The sequence below is a fragment of the Bactrocera dorsalis genome, chromosome 2, assembly GCF_023373825.1.
Source record: "Bactrocera dorsalis isolate Fly_Bdor chromosome 2, ASM2337382v1, whole genome shotgun sequence".
In the NCBI taxonomy this organism is placed as follows: domain Eukaryota; kingdom Metazoa; phylum Arthropoda; class Insecta; order Diptera; family Tephritidae; genus Bactrocera; species Bactrocera dorsalis.
The window spans coordinates 7,921,631-7,948,653 of NC_064304.1; the positions used below are offsets into that span (position 1 = coordinate 7,921,631).

Consider the following 27,023-nt stretch of genomic DNA (forward strand, 5'->3'; position numbering starts at 1 on the left):
AATACACATTTTTTGTTTTAGGCTTAGCATTTACAAGTATATTTGAATAAAATAAACATGTGGACTTTGTCACATATACATATATATATCGAAATATACACACTTACTAACATTTAATTTAATGCCTATGACTCTAAGCGCTTTTCAGGACATTGTCCAAATTCTATTAGCTAAAATCTAAAATAAATATATATAAAGACATATATATAACACATACATATGTAATTGTATCGGTATATTCTCTTCAAAGATTTACTGATTAGTATACACTCATCCCGTATTTTATGCTATACATAACAAACAAAGTTAAAACAGAATCATGTCTACTGTGCTATGCAATTCACTATGCACTTCCTTCTCAACATATTATTTTGCGATGACAACCACAAGACGCGCTATCTCAATTTAACGTTGCGCCGGAATGAACGTCCCAGCGCCTCTTGCGTTTGGTCGTTATTCAATTCATCACCATGACCATACTGCAAAAATCGTATACAAAGAAGACATAAATTAAGATTTTTTTTATAAACAAGTTTTGAATATTGTGTACCTTGCAAAAGTTTTGTTCCAGCAATTCCATAGCGGTCATACGATCTTTGGGATCATGTTGCAAACATTTATCTACAAAATCATGTCCCTCTTGTGAGAGACTCTCAGGCGCTTCCGGTTTTTCACCCATACCCACTTTGAACATAATTTGGAAATTCGAGTCAAATTGTGCCCAAGGACGCTGTTGTCATAAGTGAAACCAGTTATTATTATCATATCACTTTTTGCAATTTCATAAAATAGCTTACTTGTCCCGATGCCATTTCAACCACCACACAGCCTACCGACCAAATGTCCGCTGCACGACCGTGTCCGTCACTATTCGTTTTTGTGAATATCTCTGGCGCCATATAAGCTATTAGGAAATAAATACCATATGAAATACTTGTTTACATGCTAACCTCACTTTAATATCACTTACCTTGTGTGCCCACATAGCCTTGAAGTTCGCCCGGTACAGTCGTATGTGCCTGTATTTTAACTGCTGAGCCGAAATCGCCCAGTTTTAGGCTGTTACTGCCGTCTACCAAAAATATATTCGCAGTCTTTATATCACGATGCACGATGCCGTGTCTATGTAGCTCGGCAACACCCGAAAGCAGTTGCACCGTAAAGCGACGCACCAGCCCTTCGGGCAAACCGCCTGATAGCTCCACCAATGCTTCTAAAGTGCCCTCGGAGCAAAGTTCCATGAAAATTAAAAGTTCCTCCTATTGAATGAAAAAATAATAATATTAATAAATAGCTAAATCTTAGTATTTGTAAGTATATTTAAAATCTTCTGCTTCTTCTTTATTGGCTGAGCACCATTCACTTGGGAATGGCCAGAAATGACTTTTTATAAAGGGTGATTTTTTAAGAGCTTGATAACTTTTTTTAAAAAAAAAACGCATAAAATTTGCAAAATCTCATCGGTTCTTTATTTGAAACGTTAGATTGGTTCATGACATTTACTTTTTGAAGATAATTTCATTTAAATGTTGACCGCGGCTGCGTCTTAGGTGGTCCATTCGGAAAGTCCAATTTTGGGCAACTTTTTCGAGCATTTCGGCCGGAATAGCCCGAATTTCTTCGGAAATGTTGTCTTCCAAAGCTGGAATAGTTGCTGGCTTATTTCTGTAGACTTTAGACTTGACGTAGCCCCACAAAAAATAGTCTAAAGGCGTTAAATCGCATGATCTTGGTGGCCAACTTACGGGTCCATTTCTTGAGATGAATTGTTGTCCGAAGTTTTCCCTCAAAATGGCCATAGAATCGCGAGCTGTGTGGCATGTAGCGCCATCTTGTTGAAACCACATGTCAACCAAGTTCAGTTCTTCCATTTATGGCAACAAAAAGTTTGTTAGCATCGAACGATAGCGATCGCCATTCACCGTAACGTTGCGTCCAACAGCATCTTTGAAAAAATACGGTCCAATGATTCCACCAGCGTACAAACCACACCAAACAGTGCATTTTTCGGGATGCATGGGCAGTTCTTGAACGGCTTCTGGTTGCTCTTCACCCCAAATGCGGCAATTTTGCTTATTTACGTAGCCATTCAACCAGAAATGAGCCTCATCGCTGAACAAAATTTGTCCGAAAAAAAAAAAAAAAACCGAACACTGATTTTGGTAATAAAATTCAATGATTTGCAAGCGTTGCTCGTTAGTAAGTCTATTCATGATGAAATGTCAAAGCATACTGAGCATCTTTCTCTTTGACACCATGTCTGAAATCCCACGTGATCTGTCAAATACTAATGCATGAAAATCCTAACCTCAAAAAAATCACCCGTTATATGGCTCAAGCAGCTCACGACTTCCGATCTTAGAGCAAGTATCCTCTGGATGTCAAAAAAAAAAATCCATTTGAAGGCGGGCTAAAGTCAGAAGGTGAAACATCCCATCCCACTGAGTTGTCCGCTGAGTTTGGGACCCGCCACGTAACGAAAACACCCCCCATGAAAACGACAAAACAGCCTCGGATATGCTAAGCCAAAAATATAAAATATGCCTGTTTAAGTTGGATGCTTACCCGATGCACCTCGATGCCATAGTAGCGCACCAAATTCTTATGTTTGATACCCTCCAGGATTTTTAACTCCTCAGCGACGTTTTTGAGCGCACGAGTCTCACCGGGCTGTATGGCAATCTCTTTCATAGCCATTAGTTCACCGGTGTTATTGTTAACGGCTGTGTAAACTTTACCAAAACGGCCTTGACCAATCTGCAAACAAGAATTTACATATTTTATTCAATAATATACTAAAAAAAAATCTTCATTTTTAACGGTGACTCACTTTAATGCCACGATGCCAATGGAAATTAACGCTACGAGCACGTATATGAACCTTGTCGCATGTATTCAGCGCTTTGACATGACCAATTAGATTGCGTTCACGCAGATTATCTTCAATTTCCATATCCAAACGGTTCACGGCGTCTCGCACGCGCATCTGGCGTGGCGCCAGCGATGAGCTGCTGCCTTCATGTGACGATTTGGTTAAAGATGGAGATTGTGGCACAATTAAGCGGAGTTCACCAAGTTTTTCCGTTCCGCTACCTATAGTATCCGGCACGTCGGGAGCCTCGTTGACGCTGTATTCTGGTGTACCGTCCGCGGCATTGCGCAACACTTCCTCTTTTAAGCTGAATTGGGGATGCAAGAATTTATTGTATTGCGGCGAACTCATTGGAGAATTCGGATTTGTGCCGCCGCCTACGGATATTGGCGTTCGTGTTGGGGTCCGCGACCGACTTGTGGCCGGGGATGATGTTTTTCGCGTGCGTGGTGATGCCTTTTTACGTGCGATCTTTTCTGGTTCCGATGTAATACCAATCACATGTGATATACAGCGATCCATCTGCTTCTTTAGATCCTCAAATTGTCGTTCGTCTAGATGACGGGTTATTTGCGGATCACAGGCGAGGATAAGAAACTCTAAACCCTGTGACGCCCAACGTGGACGCATACCACGCCCACGTTCGCAACGTTCCATCACGAAATGCATCCACATTTTGGCAAAATCAATAATACCCAGCGCCAAGTCGACCTCACACGACTCGTCCTTGTTTGCCATTATACGCTGTTCGAACAACCGAATTACATCCTTATTGTACTCAAAACCGAATTTATAGCCCTGATGTAAAATCTCGCGCGTGCGCGAAAGTACCGCTTGTCTGTCCTGCTCATCTAATTCGGCCATGTGTTCTGGGCCACAACGCTCCATTACACGCTCGATTATTTTCGACAATTTATTGCGCACATCAAGCACATCCTTTTGCAATAGTTTGAAGGATTTCTTTATTTCTGCACAAACAAAGTCCTGCTGTTGATTAATCACATCGGCTTCGTAGTGTTCACGATGAAAGTCGGTGGTCTCGACATCGCGGCAAAACATTTTCGCAAAGAACAGCACCTTCACCGAGGACTCACGTTCCACAGTGAAGAGAGATTGCATCTCTCGACAGATTGTTAACAGCTGCCACTTCAAATCGATTTCGCCATGCTGTGCCGTGTCATCGATTTGAATGTCCAGCTCGGCCGCCCGACTCACCAAACGTTCGGAAATGCTACGCAGTAGGTTGCGTGTTATGGTGCAGAACTTCTTAGCTGCAATTGTGTGCATGCCATTTATCATGGGACTGATCAGTTTGGTAAACATCCATTCCTTTTCCAAAGCAGACTTCGTGTTACACTCCGCGCCAGACAGCACTAACTGGTCGATGTAATCTAAGTACAGCTAAAATTTTGCAAATTTAAACTAAATATTCAACAAATGGAAATTAGGAAGACTGTAACAAGGCCTTACCTCAAACACTTTGCGCACAGTTTTGTCGAAATGATTTAATATTCCCATATACCGTTCCAATTCTTCTTCGTTCTCAACCAAAGCTGTCGTTATGTGCCGCTGGTAGCGTTCCCGATGTGTCAATGCCAGTGTCAAGCCTTCGCGTAATTCCTTCATCAGTTGCTCTAAGCTAAGTGGATTTGGTTTCGGTGGGCGTGTCTCGAGACGCATTCTCAGAAACTCGTGCATAAATTGTAACGGTATGCCGCTGAGGAATACAAAGGAGGGAATGTATGAAGGCAAGTTAATGGATTTCGCCTCGTCACTCCAATAGCCAAAGCGTCGCAACTCGTCTACTTGTTCGCGACTTATTTCCGGTTCCAAACGCGGCACATCTTCGTCAATGCGCTCAGTCTCGAAGTCATAGTCTTCCGTGCCGGGCTTCTCCAGCGAAATATGCGCTTTGAACAGCACGACATTGTGCAATTTATTTAAAAACGACAATGCTTTCGCGAGACCACGAGACTTTAAGATGTTTTCAATAAACTTTCTAAAAGCAAGTAAAAAACAAAATTTACAGTTATAATATACTAACATAACCTTGAAATTTATATGTATTCACACCTATATAGCGCCGAGGAATTAGCATCATTGCAATTGGCTAAAGGTTCAACGCTGAATATATTGATGTCTTGCATTGAAGTTTTACGCAAAAGCGGTCCACATATATCCGATGACATATGGCTAACTTCGGTTGAGGTAGATCTGAAACCGAGAAAATATACAGTTTCAGAAACTCATGCCCACAACCCACATATGCAAGACCTACTCGTTGCTACTGGAAGTTTCGCCAGGCACTTGCGTCACATCGTTCAGCATGAACTGCACCTTAGGCGTTGAAAAAATAGACGAGAGCTTACGTTGCGGTGTTGCTTGACTAGAACTAGTCTTGTTGGAATCAACCGAATTCACACCTGAATCATCGTTCTCCACACCAGACGAAGCACCGCTATCGCTGCCATACCATGTTTCCACCGGCCAAGAGAACTTCTCACCATGTAATCTGCAATAAAAACAACATGCAATCCAACAATTTAAATAAATAATTCGTATTCCTACAATACCTTGCCAATATTTTGCCAAAGATGCACAGTTTTAAACGATTCTGACGCGTTACATTGTACCACAAGCACATGGCTTTTATTCGGCCCACAAAGTTTTCATTTTTGTAAATGGGATGAAAAGCACCCATGACTTGTGAGGAGGGATAAAGCGCCTCGGCGGCTTCTAAACGTGTCAAGAGGTCCTCCACTTCCTTCATGGCGTTATCCCGCTGATCCATACAATCCTTACAATATAAAGACATGCAGCCAGTGCATAGTTTACCAGTTTGGTGTGCTGTAGGCGCTGTAAATCAGGCAACAAATATGGGTTTTAATCAATCATTAAAGCGCAAATAAAATATTTCCTTACTACTGGCATTGCTATCCGTGCTGAAGCCGCTGTCCACGCTCACTTCACTCGTGGCGCGTTGAAAGCGCGGCTGAAATTTATAGTTTATGATTTGTGAAAGCAATTCCGGCACTGCCTGTCGTGCGTTGAACAAGTATTTGTCTTGCTGCTCCATGGTGCGATCTGCCTGCCACGCTTGCAACTCCAGCCAAATGAGATCTTTCAGTTCAGCCTGCCAGGTCTGATCTTCGTGGGAAAGCTAAACCAAATAGAGGAAAGTTAAGCGTTATAGACAAACCGAATGATGACAAAAAGTAAAAAAAAACTTGACATGAGAAAGGAATGAACCTCTGGGCCATATCTTATAGCATAAAAGGGTACAATAAGATATTTATTTTTATTTGGTTGTCAGTTTCTATGGCTATATTGCCTTGGATAATACAGGTATACATTTATATACAGTTTATACATACTTACAATATGAAAACTTCTTTACCTTGGCATCTTGACGGTCGACACTGCCCAACTTAATGAGATTGGCAAAAGTCTCATGAAATTCTTTACGTATATTCAAGCCAGGTGTGCGTTCACAACGCAACTGTTGGACAAATGCGGATGCTGGAGCCGACGCACGAAAACCTATTGGCCGTGAGGAGACACACATGTATCTATTGCAGGATTCCACCACCTTCGAGGAGCCACGCACGCTCACTTCCGTATTCAAGGGCGTACACTTATCCAACGATTCCAGTTGGTGCGTGCTGTCGAGTAAGCTGGAACCACGTGAGGAGTAGCTGGTGGATGATGCGGAAATCATAGAATTTTTAAGTTCCCGTTCGGCATCACGCAACAAATCTTGCGCACGCTTGCTGGTGCGTTTGCTCTCGTCATTAACAAACATTTCATTCAGTAATGCACAATCCATAGTGTTGCGACGCAGCACGCGGGAACGCGCCATACGCGTCATGCCCTTTTTGGGCGTGCTCGGCGTCGAATCAATTGATCTGTAAATATACATAACTTAACACGTGGAAACTATACATAAATGCGAGTATATAAAAAGTATAATTTTCTCGGAGACTACGTACGATCCAACAGAGGCGACGGCATGCGCTTTTTTGCGCTCCCAATCACGGCTTTTAATCTTCATTCTTGTACGCGGCGGTGTTGTGCCGTACTCTTCGAAACGTGACGCTAGATCGTCGACGGGCGGTGAAAGTAACTCCTCATCGAATGGATGATAGTTATTGACTCCTCGATTTGCCGATGGTTTAATGCGGAATTCAACTCTGCAAAAATTAAGGGAAAAGATAAATATTGAATTTCAAAATAAAGCTGAGGATTCGAAAGCGAAAGAAATGCATTATTTTGGTGAGGCATATTTATAAAGAAAACTCGAAATAGACAAAGGAGTTCACATTCATAAAAAAAACTTTCGATTCTTAAAGCAAACATAAGGTTAAAGGTAAGCCATTAGATATGTTACTTTTATAGATCTCAACTTTACACAAAAATTATATAAAAACGTCCTTAAGCCGAGGATTGCACTGCATTGTCCCTCTAATAACCAATAATCCCCTTTCTCCGATGTATTTCTATGAAGGCAAGCTTCTCATGAATGCCACCCACCTGACAGCTTCAGCTGCGAAATACCCTTCTCCGACAATGTTTCTGATATGACTATGCTTCTCATAAAGTCGGTTCGCCTCAAGTAGCCCAAATTTTGAAGGGTTCAACACGTCACTACCACTTTGGGTTCGTGCACTCACTAAAGCTAAACAGCCAACAAATCCCATACCGCTCATTACTGAAAAAAAATTGGATATTCAAAACACGATAGATATCCGATTCTATGCCTATGCCTTCGAATATAAATTTCACAAGTCGTGCGTGTTATTTATAAAAATAAATCACTTCCAATTTGCATATGGAGCGCACAGAAGCCCCCATAATTCGTGTAATTGCTTGACGCTTCAGCGTTTATCTTATCACATAGCAGTGTTCCGGTCTCAAATTATTACTGATAAGTGCTTATAATCTAAGCGTATCGCCGTTTAGCTGGATACTTATGTGCATTTGAGCAAATCTCTATATCTACCTGGTCGTCACACCTATAATTATACAACAATATTGCTTATAAAAGACTAATTGACAGTTTTGATTGACAAACGAGAAATTATGCCTTATGTGCTAATGGCACGCTATCATGGATTTCAAAGGTTATATATACATATATTATTGTACCATGTAGGTATATACATACATGCATTTACTTATGTACATTTCATTGGTCTAGCATAATGTTTCATCAGCAAGTTATTTAAAGAAGTAGCGTCCTAAAATAAGCATAAACCACAATCTATGAAATATTACATCACCAAAGCAATCATAAAACCTTCACGTCATAAGAGTGTCACATGGACAAGCGGATATAACAAACATAAAATTGGCTAACCAAAAAAGCAAAACGTTGACTCTTTCATTTTACTTGGTTTTATTTCCAATGAAAGTTAAATCCCTCCAAAAACACCTCATTTTATTTTGCATCTGAATCATCTTTTTATTACAGTTATTCGTTATTTCTGCTTTCTACTTAACGCTTTTTATAGAGAATTTCTTATCAGGAAGTGGGTAAGTAAGTCATTGTGGTTAAATGTAAAATTTTTTTATATGTATATAAAGATTACAAGTTTTCTTAAGAGAAAAAAATTAAGTAAATATTATCACCCTTTTCAAGTTTGCGCCAAGGATTACCAACCCGGTAAAATGTGTAAACAAAATGCATACACACATATGTATATAATGTATGTATGTAAAAGCTCGATAATAATATTATTATTAATTCAATTATACTAAGTGAATAAATTGAACCAATTTGATCTTGAAAAGCTAATGAATGTGGACAAGTTGATGCCTTGATGTGTTGAGATGGCTAATATTTATCAATTAAGTAATTAACGCTCATCGGCAAAAAAATACATGAACTCTCTTTTTCATCAAAAGTCATTATCCTTGAAGGAAATTAATTTTCTGAGAATTGATTAATACAAAGAAAACTATTAATTAACATAACAACGTGCGAGAATGCATATCTTTATATATATAAATCTTCTGACCGTGTGTTTGCCTTGGGATTGCTCCTAAACGGATGGACCGATTTTGATGAAATTTTGTGTGCACGTTCAAGGAGATTCGGGAATGGTTTATATTTACAATTTGGTCCATTGGAAAATGTTTTTTAAATTATTTTTTCATTTTTAATCAATTTTTAAATTTGAAATGTTTGACCGATAGATGGCGCTCCCATCGCAGTATCTAATATTCAAACCTTAAATTGGTGTAAACGTGTATTAAACAAAACGATGCCAAAGAAAAAGGCGATATCTGTGGATCAAGTTTTTATCACATCGCTTAATATCTATAAAAGAAAGTGATGTTAGTTACTAAGCTTATAACTAGAGAACGCCTGGACCGATTTCGGTGATTACCACCAATTCGGATAGGTCTCCGCCCAAACAACGAGAATACTTTTTTTTTTAGGATAATTCCAAAAAGTATCTTTTTTCCATAAACATTTTTGTGTGTTTTGTTTTTCAATATTTTGATTTGTAAATTATTTGAATAGTTCAATTTCGGTCGCTTGCTTTTTTATTCCGGCTATTGAAAAGAAAAATTATTCAGTGAAAACTTTACGTGCGTTTCACACAAAGAGGTCAATTGCAGATTGAAATTTGTTACGAAGCCACGAAGAGGTCGCCCTAATATCGGTCCATCAAAGTATGGCAGCCAAAGACAAGGCAAGGCAAGGCAAGAAGTACTCCCAGGATGCGGTGACATACGTGCGGAATTATGGATCGCGGTCAATAAGCAAGCGATCGTCACGATGTCACAGCACGACTTTTCAAACAACAGTTACGATGTTTCATGGAGTTTATCTTGGAGTAGGGTAGGTATATGTGGTACTGTTAGATGCTAAATGTACTCTGTTGAGTAGCAAAAGAGAGGTTTGCCGCACGTACATATTCTTCTTTGGATGGTGGATGGTTGTCACACCAGATCAAATTGATGAACTCATTTCTGCGGAAATTAATGATGCAGAGAAAGATCCAGTATTATATGAAGTGACGAAAACCAACATGGTTCATGGACCTTGCGGACACCACAATCACACTTCGGTTTGTATGCCTGACAATAAATGCGCGAAACATTATCCATGTGCTTTTCTGAAACACAAGCTGGAAATGATGGATATCCACTCTATCGGCGTAAATATCGAAGTTCACACGCACATCAAAGTTGACAACACATGGGTCGTACCATATTCGCCACTATTGTCTAATTCACATTCAAAAGTCATGTGAATGTTGCGTAATGTAGTTTGGTGTGATCGATAAAATGCGTTTGTAAATACGTCACCATAGGAAGCAACATGGCGGTTATTGGTTTTAAACGACACGGTCGATACGTGAACTGAAATAAAGTGCTTTGTAGGATATTTCTTTTGAAATTCATGAACGTTTTCCGACTGTTGTGCGTCTCGAAGTTAATTTGGGGAATGACCAAAGAGTCTATTTCAACCCAGAGAATACAATACAGTCAACAGAAATACCACCAGCAACAAAATTAACATTAGCGAGTTTTTTCTCAACTTCCGTCAGTGATCCGTTTGCGAGAACATTGCTCTATTCGAAATACGTTGATATTATACATGGGATGCATCATCGAAGAAATTGTTACGCAGAAAGCAGGGTCATCCAGTAGATGGACATCCAGGTGTGTTCTCAACTAATGCATTAGAATGAACTTACACAATCCACCCGAAAAACGAATGCCACTGAAGTTCACACACATTTCGCGATGATCAGCCTTCAAATCCGCGTTAGGGGATACGACCAAAAATTACATTGCCGAAGACATTTTACATTGCATATGCTAAGATGCTAAATGTACTAATGGGTCAATACTGATTGATACTTCCCATGGTCTGATATCAATCCCATATGCCGTTTATCAATTCACGAAAGATGGACTCATCACGAATGTTTATACGAACATTGGCCAAACTGTCGTAAGTACGAATCCTTGAGTGTACGAGCAATCTTAGCTGCCACAAATACCTATGTTGTTGACTTAAACTGGAAAATTCAAAGTCAAATTCCAGGAGGCTTGCAATCATACAAATCGATCGATCGTCTGACAATGAAGACGACACCGTGAATTACCAGTGGAATTTGTAAATTCTTTGGAGAGGCCTGGTATGCCACCGCATCATCGCAAACTGATTGTGATGCACCTATCAAATATAAGGGACAGAATACTTGATTCTACGGATTTCTTTTGAGTTCTAACGATTTGCCATTTCGGTTCAAAACTATTCCGTTTCCAGTGAAAATTGAATTTAAAATGACGATCAACAGAATAGTCGCATAGTGGGTGGCATACATTTGGAAATGCTATGTTTTCCACACGGCCAGATATACGTGGCGTGCTCAAGAGTTGGAAAACCATCTTCTCTGTACATTTACGCACCGGAACAGAAACCAAAAAATTTTGTTTATCAAGCTGCGTTACATTGAAGAAAAATGTAGACAAATAGCAAATAAATGATTATCAATAAAATATGAATTTTTGTCTTTTCATTTCAAAACACATAATTTCGCGCAGGACAACGGCTGCGGGGTCAGCTAGTAGTATATATAATACATACATTATACAATCATCTCATAACAAACTAGGCGGAAAATAACTATCAATTATAGAACATGCTTATACACTGAAATGGGTATATGCTATAGTTGCCACGAAGTTTGCGAGATTCAAAAGAAAACGTCGGGAAGCCTATAAAGTCCTTCTCTTCTCAAGAAACTGCTAATTTGTCGGAATCACCGATCAAAAACAAGTTCTTGTATGGAGAAATATTTTATTTGAAGAGATATCTTCACGAAATTCGGCACTGACAATTATTGTCCAAAGCAACGGTACAATATCCGAACAAAGGGTTGAGAACGGAGTTCTATAGTATACATCCATCGTACAAACTGATCGATCAAAATCAAGTCCACGTATAGAAAACTTTTTTATTTAATGAGATATCTTCACGAAATTCGACATTTACAATTGTCTAAGGCAACAGTACTATCTCAGAATAAATTGTTCAGATCGGACTAATGTAGCATATAGCTGTCATACAAACTTATCGGTAAAATTGACGTTCTTGTACGGAAAGATTTTTGATATTACAAGATATCTTCCTGAAGTTCGAAGTGAATTAATCTCAAATGCTTGTATTTTATCTAACTCGGCTATAACCGCGTGGACGGTGTCTACGCCATTAAAGTAAAGAAGCTTGAATGGAAACTTTTTTATCTGTAATATGCTTCAGAGCTTCAGTGCAACCGAAGTTATTGTTCTTTGCTGCTGTTGTACATAAAATGTCATACATATTTTGTATACGTTATTGGTAAAGGGACAATAAAAACCATATGGTATTTTTAGAATACAAAATTATACCGTTAGATTGTATATAGAACTGCTAAATAGTCAAAAATGTAAACATTGCCCTTTTTTGAAGTCAAAATTTCATAATAATGCAGAAAAAGTGAGGAATTAAAAAAAAAATCATGGTTAGGATTTAGACAGCATTCCCCGATTTCGGGGTTAAAATGGGTATGTACGGTTAGAGGCCTTTGAATAGTGGAGTTATTGAACTTTAAATTCAAATATCTCAAAAGCCATAAGTCAGCACCAATTATATATGTATGTATGTATATTTCCTTAATCTGAATGACCTCCTTTATCCGTGCATACCCATTTTGACACCGAAATCGTGTAATGCTATTATAAAATTTACCCAAACTCATCTCGAAATATCGAAAACCATGTAATATTGGTTTTAAGGTAACAAACGTTTGGATTCCACCATATTTGGAAAATAACAAATACCACGCTAAGAAGCCAAAGTACAAGTAGTCCCAACAATATTTACATGCTATTCAACATGTACTCTCATGATGACAAAAGAATTTAAATAGCCTCAAATCAATAAAAAAAGATCAGTTCAAAAAAAAACTTTAAATAATCCCTTCTTCTTCTTTATTGGCGTAGAAAAAATTTTCTCTAATCAATAAAAAATATCAAAAGAACGAAAGCGTTTAATCGCGGCATTGAAATCAACTTCACGTAAAAATCCGTTATATACTTGTATATGTTTTAGACTTTACACAATCTAAACTTAGCACATACCCGCCATAAACCTATTTTTCAAATACTTCACATTTGTAAGTAATGTAAACCCCCGAATTTATGTTAACTTATTCAACACTTGACTTATCTGGATAAAATGTACTTTTCCTAGTGCATAGTTCTTAAAATGAAAAATAAAATCACGCAGCAACAAAAGCAACACTATTAAGTTTTTAAAAATACAACAATGTCAAGAAGGCAATTTTCTCCCAATTTTGCATGATTGCCCTTTCAACCGAACATAAAGCGACTCTTTCCCAGTTAAATACAGTGCACGAATACTTATGCAGGGATATGTAATATAGCATATCGTCACCTAAAATGCAAAATAACGTAACATCACTTTTCATAAGTTAACAGGAGAAGGAAAAACGATATAATAGAGACCATAAAATCGTTATATATTGGTTATCACATAATCATATTGAAACAAAATTTGAGTTTTGGTTATAAAATGGTTATATATTGGTTATTATAGCTAAACACAATTTTTAATATTTTTCTTTTGATGATACGTTGTTTTGCATTTTAGGTGAAGATATTTAAAAATACAAAACTTACTTTTTACGTCTCATTTTGTTGTCAATGTATCTTGTATTTGCCTATAAAACAGCAGAATATAAGCAAAACGTTCACAACGCGCTAATTCTTGTTGTTGTTGTTGTATTTTAATTTCGCAATTTTCTCTTTGATTGAAATCAAAATCAAATGTGGATTTGCTGCCCACTTTATACGGTTTAGTTAAACACTAACAACACTGGAACGAAAAGTGCCGATCGAACACAACATTGAATAAGTACTATATACTATATATTTATATATGCATTACATTGTATTGCATATGCTTAAATGCATCTGGGTACGCAAAGTACGAATGCCCATTCAACTTTTACATGCACATACATGCATATGTACATATGTACGTGTATGTAAGTACGTGGTGCACGGAATTTAACAGACGTGTAATTCAATTCTTTCCAAGCGAAAGGGTGAAAGATATGCGTTCTCTTGTGTTATTTCGTTCACTGCACAATCACATGGTATTTACAACAGTTACCGCTGCACTACCGCACTGCCTTGACACCTCCGCACCGCTGTTAATGGCATCGCGTGAACACCAAAGTTGCCGGCGTAGGCGAAAAGCGAACAGCAATGCCCATACATCTGGTGCTCGCGAAATACTTATCAAACATTAATAATATTTATAATTAATTTTACACAAAAGTTCGAGCCTTAAGTCGCGCCACGATAGTTCAATGCATAGTTCTTAGGGCAATATGAGGCTCTGTAGCAGTATCAGACCTCCAGCCAGCAGCTGATCGTGCAAATTTATTTACTTTTAATTATATATTATATTTTTTTTCATTATTTTTGCAAAATATCACACGATTCACACGAGCGAGCACACGACCGCTGTGAGGGGTCGCACTTAATACACCTCACACTCAGGCGTAGCGCTTGGCGAGCAACGCTGCCAATGAGCACCGACGAGACACACTTTCTATAAAGGTAAATACAGCGGCTTTTATTTTTAATTTTGCATTTTTTTAGACATTGAGGAGACCTATTAACGCTACACAAGAGAGCACCGGAAAATTGTCAAACATCCCAAAACTTGTATGCGTAAATAAATAAAAATCTAAGTGTCAATTGTCACTGAACCGTATTACTTTGACAGTCGCAGGCAGCCGCGTTACGCTGTTACGGCGTAAATCAACGCTGCTCATCGCACGTAACGTCACTAAAATCAACTTCACACATACCACAGTCGGCACCGAGACGCACACACACACACGCTCAGGCGATAAGCACAGCGACTGTGATCTGCAAATTCAAGTCCAAAATACGTACGGCGGGCGGTAGCACGAGCTGTAGAGTGTAGTGCCCGTCATACCACTACATAACACAATCGCACCATATATTATAAATTATATGGCGCAAACACAGAAAAAAATTTGTAAATAAATACAATTTTAATAAGTAAAGTGTGAAGCGGTCAGCCGGTCTGCTGGTAACTCAACTGCATTTTCCGAATAAACACCGTCAACTGAGGGTATTCCCTGTGCAAACTGAATGTTATGAGGCGCACAAGGCCGATACTAATTGAGAGAGCTTTTCCTATCTTTCGCCAAGAGCACGCACCTACTCTTCGGTGGCATCTCTTAAGTACTCTTTAATCAACAAACAATATATAAGTAAGTATTTGTAGTTCCAGCGGGTGTATTGTGCAGGTAAGTGACTTAAGTTGCCTCCATGCCTATACAGATACAAATGCAATATTACAACAACGGTTTATCAATAATAATGGGTGATCCAAGCAGAGATACTTTTTCAATAGGACATTTTTGACAGGTCATGCTTGAGTCGTGTCAAGCTGTCATGTTATTTTTGTTCAGTATTGTCTGCCATTTCATAATGGAAAGACTTACGGCTGAACAACGTTTACAAATCGTTCAACTTTATTACGGAAATTCACGTTCTGTCAAGAATGTGTTTCACTCAACTTAATCGGTCTACTGAGCGTACTATTCGTAACAAGAACTCCCATTTTGAGACCCAAGATTCATTATTTAAAATATTCGACTGAATAGACCAAGTCCAGCACGCAGTGAAGAAAATATAGCGAGCATAGCTGAGAGTTACACGAAGACTGTGGACTTAGCTTTACGGGCTCTTGAAATGCTCCAAGAAGAGCCGTCGTTTTCGTTCCAAATTTTGTCTAGCGGTTTCTGGCTCAATGGATTTGTAAACAAGCAAAATTGTCGCAGTTGGAGCGAAGAGCAACCTGAGGTGATTCATTAGCTGTCATTTCATCTATAAAAAACAATGGTTTGGTGTCGTTTGTAGGCTGATGGTTTCGGTGACAATGCAACCGTCAATCGTCAATGATAACAGACAATTTGATGGCTGAAATTGAAGCTCGGGATCTCGACGATATTTGGTTTCAATAAGACGGCGCCACTTCCCGCACATCGCATAGCAGATATTTTCACGTTTTGGGCCGGTCTATTGGCCACCAAGATGCGAGCCATGTGATATCACACCGTTAGACTTTTTCCTGTGGGGATATGTAAAGTCTAAAGTCTATGCGGATAATCAAACTTTGATTCAAGCCTTGGAGCAAAACATCACGTGTGCCATTCGGCAGTTACCAGTCGAAATCCTCGAACTATCCTATAGCACTGTGAAAAACTGTTAGAACGAATTCAATCGTGGCCGACGCTCGCTCAAAGAGGAATTCCGTGAAGGTCGTCCAAAAACAGCCGTTGTGCCAGAAAACATCGATGCCGTACGTGAACTGATAATGCAAGACCGTCATGTAACATACCATCAGATAGAGGCATGCCTATGCATTTCTCCCACCAGCATACATTCGATATTGCATGAACACCTGGCCGTAAAAAAGGTTTGTTCTCGTTGGATCCCGCACAATTTGACAATCGCTTAAAAAAAGGCTCGTGTGGATTGCTGTAAAGAAATGCTGAAAAAATACAATCGCGGTGCTTCAAAAGACGTTTATAAGATCGTCACAGGTGACGAATCAGCAATCGACCGTGTGGGTCTTCTAAGACAAGCCAAATCCAACAAAAAAAAAAAAAAAACATTTTCGTTGATAAATATGTATGCCTATTTTCATTATTAGGCCAGAAATATATATAGCAGCCCTCGTAATATTTTTTAACATTGTCGATTTTTGAAATTTAAAAATTGGCAACTATGTTTCCTGCTTGAAAATTGCTAGCGGTAGGGTATCAATACCGATGTTAGTGCTGCCCTACTGCACCTAAGCTCTTATAACAATTAGAAAATGGAACAAAATTTAAGAGAGAGAGGTAATGCGCTCAGCAATGTAAAGAGAAATTTATAAGGTAAATTAAAAACCTATAAATTAATGGGTATTTAGTTATTATCAAATAGAAAATAACGCTATCAAGATAGCTCCAATTGCTTACTTGGGTAGCACGCATTCTCTGCATATTGTATAGTGAAATTTACTGGTGTTAAATAATTGAGAGTAATTTATTGAAATTAAAAACTTCATACAGTTCACCGAATTTACACACACATACATACATAAACATACATGTTGTTATTGACAGTAGGAAACTTAACCACACTCAATAGTTTACATATAGTATGCTTTGAAATAGGAATTTCGAGAGCCACTCAAGTTGCACAACAATAACCGGGGAAAACACCAATGTTTCAGCGAACAACTGTTTGCTGAGTTGATAAGTATATTTACACTATATTGACCGATATGGGTTAAGTTTTTGGCGAAATTATCACGAATTACGAGGGCAGTATGGGATGGTGCATTATCGTGGTGTAAAAACCAAGAATTGTCTTTCCACAATTCCGGCCTTTTTAGGCGGATAGCGTTACGCAAACGACGCATAACATTCAAACAATATTCCTTGTTGGCTGTTTGACCGGTTTGAAGGAATTCATAATACACAACACCACGTTAATCGAAGAAAACAGTCAACATGACCTTGATTTTTGAGGGACTTTGGCGCGATGTTTTGGTCTCGGCTCTCTTTTGGCACGATATTCGCTCGATTGATCGGTTGTTTCGGGGTCGTAAGCATAGATCCAAGTCTCATCGACAGTTATAATGCATTTCATGACACCCTGGTAGTCGGAAAGCATCGTTTCATACACTTCAACGCGACGCCTTTTTTCCAAAAAATTCAATGTTTTCGGTACCGGTCGAGATTTGACGCGCTTGAGGCCCAAAACATCCTTCAAAATGGTATTGGCTGAGCCTTTCGATATGCCAACTTCATCAGCAAGGTCTCTAATTGTTAATCGACAGTTTTTCAACACCAAAACTTTGATTTGTTGAACGTGAGCTTCGTCGATTGAGGTTGATGGTCGCCCTGGATGCTCTTCGTCTTCGACACGTTCACGGCCCGCTTGGAACTCACTATACCACTTGTAAACATTTTTTTTAGACATAGCCTCATCACCAAAGGCTTTCTGTACCATCCTCAACGTATCCGCAGCAGAAAATTGATTCCGTAAACAAAATTTAATGCAAATTCTTTGCTCAACAAATTTCGACATCGCAAAAAACGAAAAACTCACTTTCAGCAGCTCACAAAACGACACGTATCTCAAACACTAATTAATATTTTGACATGAAATTTGACATATGTAAATGTGACTGACAGTACTACCAACCTAAAAACAAAAATAATTCTCCAAATCCTTTGACTCGCGCAGTTTAAATTCAAATGTCACCTTATTTTTTGGGCATAGTCGTACAATATATTAAGTTTGGAACGACGTTTATAACAAAAAGAAGAAAATATTAATGATCAGGGTATCGAGCTAAGTCGATTCATCCGTGTCTGTTCGTATGTCTGCCTGTCTACATATAATCCCACATTTTGATATACCGAACTGAAATTTTGAACAGGTTCTTTTCTCTCCAGGAATCCGCTTATATAGAAACTCTTTGACCACATAACTTCACGAAACTTGGCATGAATTATTATCCAAGATAATGGTACGATCTTACAATAAATTGTACAGATGACATCTTTATAACATAAAGCTGACAGACTAATATCAAGTTCTTGTGGTGGTATGAGCGTTTATTTGATGGGGGAGAACTCAATTAGGAAATCTAATTATCGGCGAAGGATGGAGTCGTGTGTAGAAGTTAAAGATAGTGAGAAAAGTTCTCTGAGCGCCATTCACTTGGGAGTGTTAAGAAATGATTATTTTGCTTATGGTTCAAGCAGCTCATGATTTTCGATCTTAGACCAAGTATCCTCTGGGTAGCCAAAAAACATCCTTTTGAAGGCGAGCGAAAGTGAAAAGGTGAACCATTTCTCCCCAGTGTTGTGCGCAGCTTTTGGGACCCGCCACGTAAATAACCCCGCCAATGTAGAGGAAACAACCCCCTTTTGCTGTTGTAAACTCGGCTACAACCAGGTAGGCGATGTCTACGCCAATAAAGAAGAGGAATTAGCGGCAAGCATTAGCGTCAAATAGTAAAAAAAGTAAAAAATAGTAAAAAAGAAATAAGAGCGGTAAAAACAAAACCGGTTTGGGATATCAATGAAATTTTGTATACCTGTGAAATTACATTCCGTATTATGTATGGAACTTGGTTTCTTTTGCCCGGCCACCACGGACACACTTGCAGAAGTCCGGACGCTGAACCCAATTTTCGACGGGTTTCAAGCATAAATCTGCCGATACTGCTATAATTTCATGTTCATTATTCGTACGAATTCATCAATCGTCGCTGGCTTGTTAGCATAGACCATAGACTTAACGTGACGGCGCCAAATCGCACAACCGAGTCGACCAAATGACTGGGCCATTTCGTGAAATAATACGTTCACCAAACTTGATTCTCAATAAATCGATTGTGGCTTGTGGCGCCCTCCTATTGGAAACACATATTGCCTTAGTGCATATCATCCAATTCTGTCCAAAAATATTTGGTTATCATTAAGCGGTAGCGATTCCCATTCACAGTAACGTGCCGGTCTTGATCATCACGGAAGAAGTTCCGCCCAATGATGCCGCCACCCTATAAACTGCACCAAACCGTATTTTTTCAGGATGCAATGGTCACTCATGGAGTACGAATAGATTGCTGCCTGATCAATAACGCATATATATATTATTGACGAAGCCATTCAATCAAAAATGAGTCTCATCGCTGAAGATGATTTTTGATGAAAATCCCAATTCACGAACATACGACGATTCTGGTGGTCATGCTGCTCTTGCGTCAATTTGATCTTGTAAAGATGTAGGCCAAAATCCTTTCGCAAAATTCGCCACAATGAAGTCACAGAGATGCCCAACGCTTGCGAACGACGTGTGAGAAACTGATTTGGATCTTCCTCAATTGATGCGGTAACGGCAACAATAGGGGCACTTCTTTGTCTCACTGGCACGGAAATATTTCGTACTGTGCCTGTGGATTTAAATTTTTCTACTCGACGCTCAATTGTTGATCTGACAGGACAATTATAACGACCATAAATAGAACGTAGCGCTCTCAAAGTTGAGGCCACTAACTCCAATTTTCGATAGTTAATTTTAATAATTTCGACTCTTTGTACATACATACATGTATATGGTGAAATAGCAAACCTGAAGAGATATGTCAAAAGAGCTGCTGTTAATTCTTCAGCAGTCAACCTAGCCAAGCTTCGGTTCATAATAGTAAAATGACAGCGAAGGCAGAAGCTTAAAGTCAGATTGTGGTCGACAGAGGATGCTTTTTTTTATCATTAAGTATTTATTTAAAAAAAACCTAACACATTCACCTAAAACAAAAATAAATGTTAACATTTACGTTATTTGGTGAAATAAGATGTAAGAAAAATGTGATTTATTGACTCATGCCAAAGAAAATTAAAATCAAAGAAATCCATTGAGTAATTAAGCGTGTGTAGCAATACAAAAGAATTGTTCATATACATACATACACACATGCATATATTTAAAAATGTGCCCAGACATTTGTTACATACATATGTACATATATTTATATATGTATGTACAATAGTATGAACGTAGTCGCGCCAAAACTTGTATTTGGACAAAGTGTGACGGACGTAAAGGGCGCACAAAATAAATGTTAATCAAAGCGCATACCAAATCGAGTAATGCCGACGACAGCACACCAAAGGTGAATCGAAAAGAAATGGTAGTTAAAATCTGGAAAATAACAACGCCGAATGGGGTTAACAAAACGGAATTGCTGCGTGGAAATATTGACCATCACTGAGTCAGTTTAAATTAAAGGCATGACTAAAGTATAAAAGAAAATATTAATAGATCACTTCTGAACTTGCTACAGCAGAAAATATTCACTTTCTTTGGAATTTAGTACAAACATACATATGTATAGAGTTGGTGATTCGGCCCGCAGCACGCGCCGTGTGATAAATAAATATGTATGTATGTTGGCGTGTGAATAGCAATAAATTAAAATGTGTGATTTTCTGTAGAAGCGCACATAAAATTCGCGGATGCTAATCGTTCGGATTAAGTAGTGCTTTAGAACAACAAAAAATGTGCTGTCAACACTAAAATTTACTCATATCACATAGTATCGTTTTTAAAGGACGGACGCATGTAAGCATTGTGTGCAATTATTTAGCATATGATACCTCAACATAACATATGTATGTATGTACATAATTATGCACATATACATATGTACTATATGAAAAGGGTTATATACATATCTACATATGTATATGGATGTATGCATTATATTGTAGGTATAGGTAATCAGATACCTTTTGGTAATTGCAAACATATAACTAATTTCATTGAAAACTTTGTCACACGTGGACTTTTAAGAGTATAGCGAAAGAAGAGATAAAATAAAAATTGGAAGCAAATTGTGGACTCGAACACTTTTAGCGGCTTGCCGCGCGATCAAAACATACATGCATATCTACATATGTATGTACATACATAAGTATAAGTGTTTAAGCATTCAATTGTACACCTACAGCCAAAATAAGAAGTACACTGAGTTTTGTATTTCAAGTACATTTAACTAATTTACTATACTTGCTGAAGAGACTTAAGTTTGGCGTTTCTCTTTTACTTTCAATTTTTTAAACGACTCTCTCAAAGGGCTATACACGCTAGCAAGACACAAAAAGTCGTCGAGACAACGTCGCTATTCACCGGGAGAGGTTCGATTCAGAGAATATTTTCAAATATACAGACATTCACATGCGAATGTAGCCTCTTAACGAGGTATTCTGGTCTTGGAGGAGCTCAGGGACAGAAAATAACAGTTTTACTATTTGACTAAACAAATGTTTATGAAGGAAGGGTAAGATATACATACATACATATATGAAGTAGTAGAAAATTTTTGTTTTTTGTTGAGGGCAAAACAAATAGTCAATAACTTTTAAACTTTTATTCATACTTTTTTCCTCAAAAAAGAATCGTTATTTTTTTATTTTGATTTTTCGCTTATATATGTAATAGAAGTAATTTCATAACTTTTTTAATTGCTCACAAAATAATAGTTATTCGGTGAGTTTTTCATAACTCAAAGGCGGTCGAGAAATCGTTGAAGAAATGCCTAGTTCTGGCCGACCTCTTCAAGCGATGGAAATATTAAAAAAGTAAAAAATATGGTGCTTGAAAATTGTCAGACAAGTGTTAGAGACATGGCAAAGAGCTCCGTTCGAATGATTTTGGTGGATATTTCGGGTATGAAACGCATTCTTGCTCGACTCTTTCCGATAAAGCTGATTTTTTTCGCATCACGCCACGATTGTGACCAAATTTAAAGCCAAAAACGCGGTTTTCATTGCGTTTTTGGCTTTAAATTCGGATCAACAACCGATACAACGATACGACAACGATACCCACAACTTCTCACGTTCTATTGGACCGATTCAACTGAAATTTTGAGAGAGTCTATTTATAGACTTTTCTTGTCTGGAATTAACCACATCTACAAATTTAAATTTTTACTATTAAAACAGTTCGATACGATGAAAAAATGTGGTCAAAAATGGTTATTTTTTTCATTAAAAAAAATTCTATTTACTTGGAACTGTAAATATGTCATTAACATGTTGTTACAACTTAAAAATAATTAAATTAGTTTTTCATTTACAACGAAACAGTTGTGCATACTCATTATTTCGGCAATATGTGTTTCCTCGAAAAATTCACGCGAAAACCACGACATATCACAACGCTCGCTACACCAAAAGTAAGTGTGTACATGCAGTTGGTTCCTTATCATATCTTTCTTTAAAAAAAACATACGAAACTGATAAAAGCATTTGCAAAGCCAGCAGAAATTCAAATAGGGGTCACATACTTACACACACACATGTGTATAGTACGTTTGAAATTTTCTAAAAATGGCATACTCTGCAAATTAGTTTTTTATATTTTTATCGAAACACAAACATACATACATATTTGTGTATTGTAGTTAAGTACATTTACGGATACTGTGATTACTCAACTCACAAAAAGTACCTTGAATTTTTGCTTTCCACATTGATTTTGAACAGATTACATGTCAGCAAGTACGCATTACATTTTGCAAATTACCTCTACCTTTGATTTCTTTCATTGTAAATATAAATATATGTACGTTTGTGTATTTACATAGACATGTGTATGTGTACTCGTAACGAAATTTGTATTACGAGCATTCCGGTTTTGCCAAAAAACCTAAGACGCTGCACTTTCGCTTTAGCTTTTAAACGAATGTGATACTACACGACTGCTTTTTCATTACATTATTGTTTTTTAAACATAACACATACACTTTAGAGTGAACAAACTTGAAAATTATTGATTTAAAATTCATATTAGGACTCTAAAGCGAGGCAATGCCATAAATACCGGCTCAAGCAAGCCTTTTACAGACGACATGCCACTGTAACCAAAAAGCGGCTACTCCAACAACAACAATACTTTTCCCAACTCACTCTTATTTGCATTTCCCTCGATCCGAATTAGGCACTTTTCCGTTTAGTTTCCACACGCAAATCCGATTCAATACAATTACATTTTTCTCCGTTATGTTTTGTCACTTGTTTGCTTACCTTGATAAGTCGTCGTCAGCCTCCTGCTTAACAACGTTGACAAGTTTAGCTTCTTCATTTTGGTCTACGTTGCCTACAATATCGCTGACGGTGTTATTGCTATCGTCAATGTTAAGTTGTCGCAGCAAAACTCCATTATCTAATTTTGCCAAATTTATTTTGGAACGCAGTCTTCTTATTTTTTGTTCCGACATATTTACAGTTGTTTTGCTCACGTATTTACAATAATTTTTACAACATAAATGCTTTAGGTATATTTAAATATAAGCTCTTTCAACTTAATTCACCTTCACTAAAACTCATTTACACACTTAAGTTTCACCGAAATATGCATTAACTTTCAAAACAAGCATATTAATTTTCATAAGAGCAGCACAACACATAAATACGACCGACTTAATTCAATTTTATTCACCAACTGAAATAGACTGCGTGGAATTGATTAAAAAGTTGGAAGTGAACATATACAGAGTGGTGTAATTGTATAAAAGTGAGCATTGTGACTTTCTATTAATGTCATTGTATAAAAAGTAGATTTTAAATAAACTTTTTTTATTTTAGTTCATTAAAAATTGTATACATAGTCAATGCCAATTTTGCCAACAATTAAACAAAAACAACTATTTCGCCAAGTAATTGCATATTATTGTCACCCTGTGCTTTGTTTTATTTCTGTTATTAGTGTTTGTATTTATTTCCCATTATAATAAACATCTGTTCCGGTGGAAATAACCCAGCAAACATAAACGTTTGTTTCCATATATGTATATGTACAAGAACACATACATGCATAAATTTTTATAAACATACATTGTACTATATATGCATGTGTATGTGAAACTTACGCTTTAAAAGATATATCAACTTCTACGCTAGGCATGAAATATTTTAATATTATTAATTTCGAAATTAAGTCATAGCTATCTAAAAATATAAATAATATATTTACATACATACATATGTACATACATATATAATAATTCTTTCTGATCTGCAGGATTAAAATACCTCTTAAATAATTATGTGATTTTTTTTATTAAATTTTTTATCTTTAATTTTTATTTGTTTTTATTTTGACGCATATGTATGTATTAGGTTGTCAAATATTATATGTATAAAAATTCCATAAATATTAATAAATATTTCATAAATATAAGCTCTTGATGAGAAATTTAATTTATTACAAAAACAATAAATACTACATAAAAATAATACTCTCCTTAGCAACTTTGTTGCGAGAGTATAACAAAGTGCTAACAGTGGTACTGATACTAAACTCTCCATAAGTTGGAATAAAGTGGAGTAAAAGTTGTGACACAGCAACATAAACAATCATACGAGTTTATTAAAAGCAATAATTATGAACAATAATTTATACATATATACACTAACATATACTATGTGTGTACATATATTTTTGTTTCTAAAAAACGCTTCAGAACACTTTTGTTCTGCTTATCCAAATTACTCTTCTTGTACTTTTATTCTATCCTTGCAAATGGGAGGAGCCAATTTCACATTGGAACTTCACTCATAAATGTACGAATATGTGTGAGTGCCCAGTTGGCACACTACACACACAAAGGCACACAAAAGAGTATGGAAATTTTGGTACACTGTAAATACTTGTACAATTTTTTTCATTATCCGGTTCAGCCATTTCTTAAACCTCCCCAAAAAAATGGCGCCCAGAAAGGCTAAGGCTCAAAAGGAAGAAGTCCGAGTATCGTAAGGCCCAAAAGTACGTGAGGTGTATATATTTTCGGTGTTGCACATATTTATGCCAGTTTTAACGATACCTTCGTTTATGTTACCGATTTGTTCTGCCGTGAAACGATGGCTCGCATCACTGGTATTTCGAAAGTAAAGGCAGATCGTGATATATTGTCTACTCAAGATTGCGCTGAAAATGCAAAACTCTTGGCATCACTTCTCTGCCCATCAAATTGCGTGCTACCGGCGATAAAAAGGCCAGAACTAATGGACTCGGTGTCCAGTCAGCGTTGCGTGATTTGGCTCGTACTTCAATGAAAATAGGACGCATCGAAGATGTTAAACCAATCCCATCAGATGGTTGTCGTGGTAACCGTCGTAAAACTTCGAACATTTTCTGACTTTGTTCGTATATTTTATTGTCCGTTTACATTTGTGTACAGTAAAAAAGTGGAATTATGTTTCCATTAAAAAATACTACTATCTTGAAAATTTTACGTGGAGCCGACATATAGTTTCAGAGTTACAGCGTAATGGTAAGAATTCTTCAAGTTTTGGTAATCGGCTACTACAACTTTTTCTCGAAACGCTGGTTTCAGAGTCGGTGAGGAAATTTACCTGAATTCGCTGAATTGACCGACTTGAAAGTCAGCTCTATTTTGGGGTTATTTGTTGAAAAAGTTTAGAAAAAATAATAATTTTTGTAAATAATTTCGACATTTTAAGATTTTTTTTTTCAAAATCAAAGTTTTGACTACATTCGATCATTAAATGTATTAATCTATAGTAAGTCTCCGATTATTAAAATGCATTAAATTTTGTAATTGTACATTATTTTTATTACTTTATATTAAATAAAACGCTTATTCAACAAAATTTCCATATTTTAGCATTTTTTCTGACTTACAAATATATTAGCCCTTTAATAAAAACAAGATACATTGTAAACAATAAAGAAGAAAAAGAATATCAATTATCTAAAATCTTCTTGAATAAAATTAACACATAATTTTTCTCAGTGTTTAGCTTCATTTATGCCAGGGATGAAATTATTCTGCGCCAACCAATCACAACACGCCTCCTGTTAAACAATGCTATTTATATGGAAGTGTATATGTGTGTATATAAATATAGTTACATACACCTTTCTCTCCCTTCGGTTTGATATAAATTTTTAACGTTTAATTTAGTGTTTTACCTTTAAGCCAATTTTAGTTTGCTATTGCGAGTACTTCGAAACTTGTGCTTTGGCTGAATTCAGTGCAGTTCTTAAGTAGTAAAACCGAAAATCTACCGTTGCAAGGTGTATATGTACATACGTGAGCGCTATGGTGACGGCGTTAAGAGGTGTGGGCGTTGAATGAAACCACTACCAAGGCGCTGCTGACCACTGCTGCTTAGCGCTGTTGCCAGAATTCTTTTTTTTTTGTCGTGGTTTCTCACAAGAACGGAAGTAAAAGTGCTGCTCGGTCATAATCGCAGGATACGGTTAATAGCTATAGTTTACAGTTTTAAAACAGTAAAGCTAAACAGCTCTACGTCGTCAGTTCATTCAGTTGCATAAGCTCCAACAGTGCGGTTCATACGTCGATCGTCCGATAAACGGCTCTTGTTCATGTAAACAATGCATCCGATAAATGCAAACCCCAGTGTGACTGTTGTTGATAAAACTACGCAAAATCGCCCATCGTCTCCGCGACAGTTTTTTGAAC

The 27,023-nt window shown here is 37.3% G+C and overlaps 1 protein-coding gene and 1 pseudogene across 5 annotated transcripts; one reads left to right on the forward strand and one right to left on the reverse strand.

The window, feature by feature from the left end:
- Positions 1 to 207: 207 nt before the first annotated feature.
- Positions 208 to 24,014, reverse strand: LOC105222090 (mitogen-activated protein kinase kinase kinase 4). 5 transcript variants are annotated; one of them, XM_049447196.1, is made up of 15 exons: positions 14,985 to 15,071; positions 13,577 to 13,772; positions 6,862 to 7,062; positions 6,270 to 6,777; positions 5,795 to 6,032; positions 5,446 to 5,728; positions 5,151 to 5,384; positions 4,946 to 5,086; positions 4,343 to 4,871; positions 2,831 to 4,273; positions 2,566 to 2,757; positions 971 to 1,259; positions 798 to 904; positions 551 to 730; positions 208 to 479 (listed from the first exon to the last, which is right to left on the reverse strand). In XM_049447196.1, the coding sequence occupies exons 2-15, from the start codon at positions 13,588 to 13,590 to the stop codon at positions 396 to 398; spliced, it is 4,443 nt and encodes a 1,480-aa protein (XP_049303153.1). In that variant the 5' UTR covers positions 13,591 to 13,772; positions 14,985 to 15,071; the 3' UTR covers positions 208 to 395. The 5 variants fall into 5 exon arrangements, with proteins under 5 accessions (XP_049303153.1, XP_049303154.1, XP_049303152.1 ...); XM_049447197.1 differs by having other exon boundaries at positions 14,867 to 15,062; XM_049447195.1 differs by having other exon boundaries at positions 14,779 to 15,062.
- A 1,265-nt stretch (positions 24,015 to 25,279) lies between these two features.
- On the forward strand, positions 25,280 to 25,712 carry LOC109579268 (40S ribosomal protein S14a-like; annotated as a pseudogene).
- Positions 25,713 to 27,023: the final 1,311 nt, after the last annotated feature.

Coding starts and splice junctions, on each gene's coding strand:
- LOC105222090 (XM_011199274.4), bottom strand. CDS start 23,792: ATGTCGGAACAAAAAATAAGAAGACTGCGTTCCAAAATAAATTTGGCA. Junction 6,778..6,861: donor GCCGTCGCCTCTGTTGGATC/GTACGTAGTCTC, acceptor GTATATTTACAG/ATCAATTGATTCGACGCCGA. Junction 731..797: donor TTGAAATGGCATCGGGACAA/GTAAGCTATTTT, acceptor TTATGACAACAG/CGTCCTTGGGCACAATTTGA.